The sequence below is a fragment of the Centropristis striata genome, chromosome 18 (genome assembly GCF_030273125.1).
Source record: "Centropristis striata isolate RG_2023a ecotype Rhode Island chromosome 18, C.striata_1.0, whole genome shotgun sequence".
Lineage (NCBI taxonomy): Eukaryota > Metazoa > Chordata > Actinopteri > Perciformes > Serranidae > Centropristis > Centropristis striata.
The window spans coordinates 26,503,288-26,515,784 of record NC_081534.1 but is presented as its reverse complement, the minus strand read 5'-3'; the positions used below and the strand labels follow the sequence as shown (position 1 = coordinate 26,515,784).

At 36.0% G+C, this 12,497-nt stretch overlaps 1 protein-coding gene across 1 annotated transcript; it reads left to right on the top strand.

Moving 5' to 3' along the window:
* Window positions 1-5,681: 5,681 nt before the first annotated feature.
* Window positions 5,682-11,978, top strand: pbk (PDZ binding kinase). The gene is made up of 7 exons (XM_059356543.1): window positions 5,682-5,760; window positions 7,799-7,966; window positions 8,095-8,234; window positions 8,375-8,544; window positions 9,329-9,458; window positions 9,952-10,155; window positions 11,463-11,978. The coding sequence occupies exons 2-7, from the start codon at window positions 7,800-7,802 to the stop codon at window positions 11,693-11,695; spliced, it is 1,044 nt and encodes a 347-aa protein (XP_059212526.1). The 5' UTR covers window positions 5,682-5,760; window position 7,799; the 3' UTR covers window positions 11,696-11,978.
* Window positions 11,979-12,497: the final 519 nt, after the last annotated feature.

The following is a 12,497-nucleotide window of genomic DNA, read 5'->3' as shown; positions in this document are numbered from 1 at the left end:
AATAAACAACATTTTCAACATATATCAAATAGTTTTAACTGTATTGGAGATTATGCTTTATTTTTATGCTTTGAAGTAAAAACAAACTTTGTTTGCTTTGTCCAACATCTGTATTGACAGGCTCTGGTTGCTTCTTTTATATGCAGTTCATATAAATATCTTTGTAATGTGCAAAATCACCCAAAATACAGACATCCTCTGTCACATGACCCTATTACAAACTCCATCTTATCTTCATCTAAATAGACATCTAAAAGAAGAAAAAATTCAAATAAAACTAAATATTTTCTGGTAAAAAAAAAAAAGACTGCAGAATCAGAAATTAGAGCCGACTGATCACATATGAAAACCTTATGGGCACAACTCAACCAGCAGAAATCTGCATTCCCAGTGTCTCCTCCAGTTGATCTTCTCCTCACAGCTAAATGTATTTTGACTCGTGTTCCTTCCCGGTGAAGTTGCAGCCGATCAGATATCAGCAGGATAAAACTGTTGTGATGTGATTTGCTGATTGGTTTGAGGCTCCTCTGACCTCAGATCAGAGCTTCGGTCTCTCGGGGTCAAATAACTCGAATACTTTGACTCTAAACATGTAAAACAGCCTCATGCCTTACCTTTTGAAAACACTTAAGTGCACTTAACAACTTAAACGTGTTTGGGTTTTTTTTGGTTGTACAAAGGCCTTACTATGCTTCATACATGTGTCTGTTTTTTATTACATTGTGCTGGTCATAACACATATAAGGGCTGTGGAGTTAACACAAATAAAACATGATTATGTCAAGAAAATACTCAATGCTTCATGTTTACTTTATACTTTATGTTCTGAACACTAAAATGCTGTATATGCACTGCTGAAGTAATAAAATGTAGATTTGTTTAAACAGGTGAAGTTTGTTTTTCCTGATAACATTCAGAGAGGTGAATTGGAAACAGGCCCGTCAGCAGGTGAAGAGAGAGAGGAAGCTGACGTGTGTGTGTGAGTTACACACATGATCACAAGGAGTGTGTATATGGTGCACTGTGCCTTGACTGACAGCTCTGAACGGTAATCACATGTATGAACGTTTCCACATGTGAGGAGGATGTAGAAATGATTGGCTGAAAGATCACCTGATGTCCGACACACATGGCCGACAGAACAAAGACTTTCATGGTTTCACTTATATCCTCCGAGGAGGTAAGACTTTATATCAGTTTTTATTTCATACAGTAAAAGATATTCTGAAGGTTTGCAAGTGGAACTCATTTTACACATGTGCAGATAGTTGGAGGGATAAAATATGATTTGATAATATTTCATCCCAGAGATAGATTCAACAATTTTGTTTGCTTTATGCTGATAATATCATGATATGCAGGGAAATAATATTTTCAGTTTGTAAGATAAGATAAGATATTACTTTATTTTTCCCACAGTACGGAAATGTAATCATTACAGCAACTCAAAATACAGACACATAGATATAGATAATAGAATAAAGGAGACATATACACCTTATACAGTATACATGAATTACTTATATGGCTCCTATTTGGCATTTATTATTAATATATATTTTACTCAATTTAGGATAATTTGACGTGATTATCTTCTTTTTTGAATTACTCTGATGCCATAATTTACCCTTTTTAGTCTAAACTATAGACTGTTTAAGCCTCCTGTTATGTGTGGGCTCAAATGGACCCATTTCAAAGTTTAAAAATAAATTAAAAACAACATAATTAAAAGCATTTTTTCGGGATGAAACTTGTTCTGCTTGGCTTAATAAGTGTAATCAACATATAAAATGAAAATGGTTCATTTCAAATATTTGCATGTTTATATTACTGTTCAGGTCAATCTGACCCTGAACAAAAGAGGTGTGTCGTGTAAGTATATTAACATCACTCCATAAAAGAAAAAAATTAAAAATGTAAAATAAAATTTTCAAAAACTCAATGTCATAAAACCATTGTATTTTACATGTAGGTCTTTCCAATGTACATTAAACAAGTTTAAACGTGCATTCATGAAAACCAAGTGAATTATCCTCATTGAACCATAATCTGTGAGAGGTTAAGAACACTATTGCACTAAATACTGATTGAGATGGTTAATATGGAGTTAATAATGAAATATCAACAATGTTTATTGCAATTTTTTGGTTTCTGACACCAAACTGACCCACAAACACATACATAATAGGAGGGTTAAAGAATAGAGGATGCATCTTGTGGGAAGGTGAGAAGCTGCAGCCTCTGGTACTGCAGAAAAAAAGCTACTAAGTCATGCACCATACATTGTAAACACACACTGCTTTTTTGGCCACTTGTGGGCAGCATAACTCGCTGTTAACACAACACTGACATATCATGACTTTACCTCACACATAAAACCGTTATCATTTATTTGGAGTTGTGTTTGTGTCCACCTGATGAATGTAAGTCCAACATTAAATCTCCTTTCAGCTTCCACCAACTCCTGGGGTGAATATCTTCCTGTTAAGCTACTAAATGCTCCACTATGTTCACCAGCTAGTCTCTGACTGTGTCTGTCTGCTGTCTGGGCAGTGTACAAAGAGGTTTATCAGAGATTTGTCACTGAAAACAGCTGCCTGTTGTAGCTGCAAACAGCAAGAGATGTAAGAATGAACCAAAACAGTAGAGCTGAGGGCCATAAAAGCAAAACTATGTGCTGAAAGATGTTAAATCCCCTTTTTAGAGCTGATAGTCTTCTGTGCATTTGTTTCTACAAACATTTATGCAGAGCCTTCAATGAAAAATATCATGTCCGCATACACCACTTCCAGCTGAACTTATTAAAATGCATAATGCACGTGCCCAAAGCCCAATATAATACTCTGTATAGAGCAAACTATTTATTGTGCAGTGACCGACAGCCTCCAGGACCCTTGCATGTCCCATAATCCCCGCTTTACAACCACATTATTAAAACAGACCAATAGCAGCTGTAGCTTCTCATGTGAGGATGTGACACTCATGATGCAATTGAATGTTTTCTGCAGGGAGCTGCAGAACCACATCCAGAGATCAGATACATTAAATTAGATTTTAAAAATCTTGTTCCGATTTCTATCCTAACCACCACAAAGAAAGAAGAGAAACACAACAGATGCTGTAATTTCTCCTCAGCATCCGCTCCATATGAGGTGGCTGCCATCACGTCTTCCTCTTCATCCCATCAGGGGTATTTATGGTCGCTGGTTAGACTTTGGTGGCTCTTTGGTTTAAAGGTCAGATCTAACTTTGTTTTGTTTTTGGTGCATGTGAGAGGAAAGTGTCAGGACAGATGCTGCATGTTTGCACAACACCAAAAAGCCTTTCAAGGGTTTTGCGTGATCCAAGATGTAAGAAGACGCCACGTTCTCACCAGTTAAAAACACAACCAGAGAGAGGAAGATATTTCATCTGTGAATCTTGACACTTAAATCCTGGGTGGTCCTGCACGTAAAGTGTTGTTATATTCATGACTTTAACAAAATGTTGGGGGAATTTTGGATCTTTCAAGTATTTTTGTCTGTTTTCCTACATATAAAAAGGGGTTCAATAAGTTCATTTCAATCTTCCCACAAGAGTGGATGTGGTTCTAACAGAATATCAGTGCTCAGGACTTTGAAATATAATGCAACAATCATCAGTTTTCTGGTATCCACAACCCGAAAGTCCTGTTTTTCTAAGAGTTCTGTTTTGTAGATATAATTGTGGTTCAAATTGATTCTGAAAAGTCATTTTTATGTGCTTTTTTGTTGTTTATATGGTCAGTATAAATACATTTTCTGTCCAATTTTAGCAGAACATCTGGTTGTGTCAGCTTGAAATCTAAACAGCATAATCTTTACAATTTGGTTTGCATCTGCATTAAGGAATAAAAGTAGATTTCTTGTTTTTTAACAAGCCCATCCTGCAGAAATAACCCCATAAGTAATTTGTACAAGCACCTTAGTACAACCCATATTTCTATTTATTGTTGGTGGCCTCTAGAAGTCAGGCGGTGTAGTATAAAGAGCGACAAAGTCCGTGTGGGGAGGATGAATGAAACACAGTCACAAGAGACCACTGTTTGTGTCCTGTACGAAACACAAAGCCAACGTTGAGATAAGGGGAACACATAGAAATAAAGATATTCCCTTCTCCCACATAGAAATACATTTGCAAAAAATTGAGTAAAACAGAATTGCATGTCATATATTAACAGTATGAGAGCAGAATTTCAGCGAAATATTCTGATATCCTACTGCTTTTTGCCATGCAGATGCATGAAAGACTAATTAAATATATTGTTTTTCAAAACAATTCTGATAATAATGAGTATTACCTCCTTCATGCTGCATGCATGATCCATGTAACTGACATAACAGAGAGGAGTTGACTCACACAATAATCCTCTTATTTATATATTTGAATCATTGCAATATTTATGTAATTCTTCTTCACTTGATCATGACATTGTGCATCATGCTCTATTTCTCTTTGGATGTTTCTCTGTGGTCGGACCAGAGAGTAACCCATCCTTATTCTATAAAATGCACCGCAGCATGTGGCAGCACGAGCCCACAAACATGAGCTCATTTCGCTTTAGGGGAACGAGGGATGAGGAGAAAGCAATAGTGCCAGTCTTCCCTACCACGTCCAGTTATCATCGGACCACATTCCTGCTCTTCTTCCTCATAATGAAACGGTTATGCCTCCACACAATGAGAGGACCAGGCTGGGAACATCTGCAGCGTGTGGAGGAGATGAAACAAAACTGGGATCATGAGCGTGGAGGTCGAGGTCAACTTCATCGTCTGAGTGAGTGAATTCTTTTTAGACATGAAGAACAGCCACATGCTGTGATGAGGATTAAACAAATAAAATACTGTATCCCGAAAATCTGGAAAATCCAGAATTCCTAAACCTAAATCCTTCCACAATCATTACGAGGAATGGCTGCAGCACGTCAGATTTGGTGGGAAATATGAAACACAACAGGGAAGTTGGTAATGGGGCTTATAAGTTGTGGGAATTTATGTTTGTTTGTTTTTTTTAAAAGTGAAATATAGCCTATTTCTACAGTACTGTGCAAAAGTCTTAGGCAGGTGCGAAAAAAGGTCTCTAAGAATTGATGCTGGTCTGAGAGTTTGCTGCAGTTTGGTATCACTTGTTTGCTGGCATTATCATCATTATTGTATATGTTCAGACTCAGCACAGACTCTATTTTAGTTTTGTTCTGTTTTTAGTGAAAGATTGTGCTTTATTGTTGTTTATATTTGAGGGGTTTTATCATTTTCTGTTGATTTATCGTTCCCTGCTATATGTCATTGTGCTGTTTATCAATCTAGATCTAAATCTATTTCTGCTCATTTACATGATTTGCAAACGCCAAAAATGTTTAATATGTATATAATCATGGATGACAATAATTTGTAGTCTTGCAAACCAACTTGCAGCCTCCTACCATCATTTTATAACGTGACTGACCTCAGGTGGTTAGAAGATGTATTACAATATCTAACCGGCTTTAAAGTCATGTTGAAATATCTGTAGTACAACACAGTAAATAAAGAACATCAAAAGCATACTTCCTGAAGTTTTTCAAACAAAGAAAACTGGCGTTAAAAAGTTTATACTCTGCTATTTTTATTTCCAAACGCAAACGACATCCGTTCCGTTTGTTCCTCTGCGGCAGCCGTACAGCCTGCTAACGGAAGTCAAAGTTTGAACGTTCGGCGCGTTTACTGCAGCAGTTTTGTTGTGAATTTTGCAAGAAAACAGAAGGTAAAGTTACATTTATTGGCTAAATGACTGAGTTAACTGACCCAAAAGACCTTAAAGACAACTTTGATCTGACTACCGTCATGTTAACATCGGTGACCAGTCAAATTATTTAGCGTCAGAGCCAACTTTTGACGTTGACATTAAATGTAGATTTCTTTGCATTAGGTTTGGTTGCTAAGGTTGATTAATGTTCACAAAAGTGTGCTGTATTGTTGACAGACACGATATCCAACAGTTAACCCTTAATAGGGCACTCATTGAAATACTTGCAAATCGCCACCCTGTTAAAATAATCGCCTAACTCATTTTTTCAAGTTTCGCAGGAAACCCAAAAAACTTCACCAAAAGTGTAACATATGACATTTATTGATCGTTTCACTCAAACAGGATGTAACAAAGGATGTCTCTTGGCATAGTAATAACACTGTGTGTAAATTATGTAACTTAAGAGAAATAAATTACTTAGGCAATTTTTGAACATGCCTTTGTGACTTAAGCAAGATATGGTAACACTTTATTTTGAAGGTGTCTACATAAGAGTCACACAAGCCTGTCAGAAACATGACATGACAAGTATCATGAGTATTAATGTTACTTCAAAGTGTCATTAATGTTCATGACACATCCCATGTCATGTTTATGGCACACTCACGTCACTGTTATGTAGACACCTTAGAGTAAAGTGTTACCAATATTAGTGTCAACAATAAAACACTGATAAACTAAACTGATAACTAAACAATCTCCCTCTAGCTCTTCTTTGCTGGGTTCTTATCTGATGCTTATGAATGTGGCAAATTGTCAAAGAAGTGATGATTTTAAAGGGGTAAAATCACATGATCTGATCAACTGAGGATGTAGGCGATTTTACCACAGGTGGCCGGCGTCATGAGGAGATGATTTAGGCAAAAAAAACAATTTTGACCAAAAATGACTTAGGTGATTATTTTAGCAGTGTGACGAAATTCCAAATTTCAACCCTAGAGAATATTGGAGGATGTTACATACAGCCAGAATGTGTAAAAAAACATACGGACCCGGGGAAGGGGGGTAATATTTTGAGAAATACATTTACGAGATTAAAGTGGCAAATCTACAAGAAAAAAATGCAGAGATTTATGAGATTTAAAGTGGTGAATCTGCGAGAAATAGTTGCTTTTTTCTCCACTTTTTTCTTGTAAATCTGTGACTTTTTTCGTGCAGATTTGCCACTTTAAATGTCTTAAATCTGCGACTTTTTTCTTGTAGATTTGCCACTTTAAATGTCTTAAATCTGCGACTTTTTTCTCGTAGATTTGCCACTTAAATCTCTTAAATCTGCTACTTTTTTCTTGAAGATTTGCCACTTTAAATCTCTTAAATCTGCGTCTTTTTTTCTTGTAAATTTGCCACTTTAATCTAGTAAATTTGCAACTTTTTTCTTGAAATATATAGTATGTCCAAGAATTTCAAGAAAACGCCATATTATATCATAAAAAAACATGTCATAGTATGTTGATAAAAGTCAAAATTTGGTCAAAGTGAAGGTTTTTTCCGAAAAATGACCAAAAAAAACAAAACATCGTAGAATAGCACAGTGGTCATGGTAATAGTACAGTATGTCTGTAAATATAAAAGAAAACACCATATTATAACATAAAAATTTTTTTAAAAAAGCACATTGATCATGGTTATAGTATAGTTCATCCAAAAATTTAAAAGGAAACACTATATTATGATATGTCCCAAAATTTGAAAAAAAAAAATAACGTCATGGTCATTTTGTATGTTGAAAAAATTCAAAATTTAGTCAAAGTGAAGTTTGTCCAAAAATGCCAAAAAAACGGCACAGAATAAAATGGTCCTTAGCACCTTGATGGGCAGCCTGAAGTCTTTTGGGTGTAACTTAGACAGCTTCATGCTACTACTTATAGCACAATCCGGCCAAGTAATCCAATTGACCTCAAATTGTGGTGTTGCTCAATAAAGTTGTTGGTCATTAGTTGTATCCCAACATGTGTTTTCCGTCTGTTAAATGCTGTTTGTTTTCCTTGGACAGAATGGCCTCCCCTGCTACGTGCATCACTGACGGTGCATTCAAGACCCCTAAAAACAACCGGGTGAAGAGCGTTTCGAGCATCGGAGGAACCCCGATCACCATCCCGGCCTCGCCTTTCATGAAGAAGTTGGGCTGCGGCACCGGAGTCAACGTTTACCTGATGGACAGGTTTGTATGGTTTCCTGATGATAAAAATGTATTTGTTTGTTAATTGGTTTTCTCCTAATGTATCTACTTTTTTCATGTCTTTATAGCAATGATTAATAATTTGTGTTGTTGATGAAATGAATTCCTAGAGTGGGAAAGTTGAACGCGTCTCCCTGGGCTGTGAAGAAGATCAACAGCAGGTGTGCGAGCAAACAGGTGGCGGTTTACCAGAAGCGCCTGAACGAGGAGGCGAAGGTCCTGAAGGGAATCGACCATCCAAACATCGTCGGTGAGACATGACAACAGAAACTTTTTTATCTTGTCTTGATTTTCCACCAAGCACATTATTTACAAGTATGGGATTATTGGCTCCTTTTACGCAGTCTTTATTTCGTTCTGTCATGATCAGTTTATTTGTTATATATTCAGGTTTTCGTGCCTTCACCACTGCCAAAGATGGATCAAAGTGTCTGGCGATGGAGTACGGAGGAGAGCAGTCCCTCAATGACCTGATAGAGAAGAGGAAAGAGGACGGCCTGAAGGCTTTTCCTGCTGCCAACATTGAAAAAGTAGCGCTGCATGTCGCTCGTGGCCTTCAGGTAAATCATGAACTGTCTGCTACTTGAGTGAATGTACTTAGTTACTTCCATCTGACTGATTCACAACTGTTTGCGGGTTGAAAAATGTTTCTTGTGTGTAGTTAGGAGATACATGATGAGTGTTGAGCTCATGAAACAAAGCACATTTCAGAACTGACTTTAACATTATACAGTCATGGAAAAAAGATATCAGACCACCTTTGTTTTCTTCAATGTCTTGTTCATTTTAATGCCTTGTACGACTAAAGGTACATTTGTTTGGACAAATATAATAATAACAACAGAAATAGCTGATAAGAGTTTAATTTAAGAGCTGATATCTAGACATTCTTCATGTTATGTTGATGATGATTTTGGTTATTATCAAGAAAACCATGGAAAATGTCTAAATATCAGCTATATTTGTCCAAACAAATGTACCTTTAATTGTACCAGGCATTAAAATGAACAAGAAATTGAAGAAAAAGGGTGGTCTAATATTTTTTCCCATGACTGTACATCTAAATTAAATATGCAAGAAGTATATTTTATTTCTGTCCTCCATATGTGTCTTGCTGCTAATTTCTCCAGTTACAAGTTATGATTTTAATAAAACATTCGTGGGAAACTGTAGACAAAACCTCTCACAACCTCAGCGCTTCATTCTTTCCCAAATCATATTTGTGTCGTCTAAACAGCAGCCTTAATTCTTTTTAATTTAATTTAAAGATGAGGCTTGTTTAACCAAAGAAGAATAAACACAGAAGGATGTTGTTAAGCCTTTTGTTTGTTGTTCTCTCTGCAGTATCTCCACAATGAGAAGAAGCTCCTGCACGGCGACATGAAGTCGTGTAACGTTGTCATCAAGGGCGACTTTGAGACCGTCAAGATCTGCGACGTTGGCGTCTCCCTGCAGCTGGACGAGAACATGTGTGGTAATGATTGTTTGTGTCATTCACGATTTAAAAAAAATCAGCTGAGTGGCTTTGATGTGAAAATGCAGCTCTGGCTGTGTGGTGGCTGGGGAGAGGCAGAGTGGGAGCATCAAAAAAAGTTTCTCACAGTGCTCAATGTTTGTACACAAGTTCAGAATTGGCAGAAAACATTTGGGTGGAAACAAGTGTTTACAGCAGCTGATTATCTTTGTTTCTGTGCCCGGGCAGGAGCACAAAGTTTTTACTCTCTCATGCTTTAAATCTCCTTGTACACACATGTCATTAGCCAGTGGGGGTGTCCTTATTTTGGGTTTAATTTAAAGTAATTGCAAACTTCTGGATCTGTGCTTTGTTGTTTAAATTGTAAAATGGCCCTGCAAGAACATGAACTTTTGTGTTTTAACAAACAAATTGAATGCTTTTTTTGTAATTAAATTGTTAACCAGTACAATTTGTGTTTCAATAATAGCGTTTTTCTTCTCTGTGTCCTCAGTGTCCGACCCGAAGGCGGAGTACATCGGCACAGAGCCGTGGAAACCAAAGGAAGCTCTGTGTGGAGATGAAGTTGGAGATGGAGAGATCACTGACAAGGCGGACATCTTCGCCTACGGACTGACTCTGTGGGAGATGATGACGCTGGCCATGCCTCATCTGGAGATGCTGGGGGATGATGACGATGAGGAGGAGGAGGATGCAGGTGAGCCGCTCGGAGGCCTCAAGAAGCCCTGAATTAGTCACACTTTGTCAAAATGCAATCAAGTTCAACTTGTCCAGGAGCCACATTTCTAATGCAGTTCAGTTTTTTCCTACATGTTTTTGGAGTTTATAAGCATATTAGATATAATTTTGTTGCAAGTGAAGTTTGTACAAAATTGACAAAAATCGCATATTGATCATGGTAATAATACAGTTTGTACAAGAATAGTATGTCGGAAAAAGTAAAAATTTGGTCAAAGTGAAGTGTGTCAAAAAATGCAGAAAAAACGTTATAATATAGTATTTTGGTACATATAAAAGAAAACACCATATTATAACATATCCAAGCATTGAAAAAAAACAAAAAATATATGAAAATATATGATATAAAATGTTGAGAAAAGACCATAGTATAACGTGTCCAAAAATTGGAAGGAAAAAACAAGTCATGGTATAGTATGTCCAAAAAAGTAAAAATGAAGTTTGCCCCAAAATGATTGTAAAATATCATGTTGATCATCGTAATAGCATAGTTTGTCCAAAAATATCAAGAAAACATAATATTATAACATTTCCAAAAATTGGAAGGAAATAAAAAAGTCATAGTATAGTATGTCGAAAAAGTCTAAATTTGGTCAAAATGAAGATTGTCCAAAAAGGACTAAAAATGCTTTACAAAAGCACGTTGAGCATGTTCATAGCATAATTTGTCCAAAAATATCAAGAAAACACCATATTATAATATGTACAAAATTGGAAGGAGAAAGAAAAGGCATAGTATAGTATGTTGAAAAAAGTCAAAATTTGGTCAAAATGAAGATTGTCCAAATATGACAAAAATACTTTAGAACAGCATGTATATCATGGAAACAGTATAGTATGGCAAAAATATCAAGAAAACACCATATTATAATTTTTCCAAAATTTGGAAGAAAAAAAAAAGTCATAGTATAGTATGTTGAAAAAGTCAAAATTTCGTCAAAACTAAGTCCAAAAAACGCTTTCAAATTGCACGTTGAGCATGTTTATAGTATAGCATGTCCAAAAATATCAAGAAAACACATAATAATGCGTCCAAAAATTGGATGGATAAAAAAGTCAGAGTATAGCATATTGAAAAAGTCAAAATTATGACAAAATATATGAAAAAAAACACTTTAGAATAGCGTGTTGATCGTGGTAATAGTATAGTTTGTCCAAAATATTTTCAAAAATAACAAACTATGTTCAAAACTTTTATAATTATCAAACAACTACACCATGACATTTTTGTCACATTTCCATCATAAAAGTGCCTTTCTGCTTCAGATGAGTCGATGGAGGAGAGCTTTGACGAGGACGCCTACTACGAGCGTTTGGGGACGCGGCCGCCGCTGGACGCCGCCGCTCTGGGCTCCTCGTACCGCAGGATGGTGGAGCTGTTCGTCCTCTGCACAGAGGAGGAGCCCAAGAAGAGACCCTCAGCTGCTCAGATCGTCCAGGCTTTAGAGAGCAACGCTCCGCTGGATAAAACACCCAGTGAGGTGATCGTTATCGACTGATTGACTGGTAAAAGACTTTTAGTCAGGGATTTATATTTGTGACTGCAGATTAGGACAACGTGACGGGATTTACTAGTTAACATGTAGAAATATGATACTTGGAATTAGCCACAAAAGCTCACAGTTCTCTGTACTGTCCCATCTTTGTGTTTACATTTCTATGTTTTTCTATGAATTTTTCATGTCTTTTGTCAATGTATATCAACTTTTATACTGTAAATGTTTAATTTCTCTGTACATTTCATGTGTTTCTGCACTTCTGTAAACTTCTTTCTTGATCAAACTCTGAGCTTTGTGTTTTTGCATTTATTCCGCTCATATACCCATTTTTACAGTATTCCAGAAAGTGGGTTTTCTGAAAACCTGTTTAAATATACATATATATATATATATATATATATATATATATATATATATATATATATATATATATATATATATATATATATATATATATATATATATATATATATACACATTGACTCAGTGTGCACTTTATACAGTCAACGGTGCAGTTTGTTAGAGCAGTTCCACTCAGTTGTTAAATGTGTAATTTCAGTTTGAATTCTAAAAATCTTTATTCATTTTTAGACAAGCAAGATCAATGCCTAATAACAGTCCAAAATATAACGGCTATTGTATTTTAGCCTCCTAATTACTAAATACATTACAATTGGATCAGAATGTGAGTCTCATCATGAATCATGTCTCAATTTATTTTTATTTTTAATCTCAAATTGCTGCCGCTGCATTTGGTCCTATCAGATCAAAGCTGAACAAATATTTAAAATGTAATATTAAC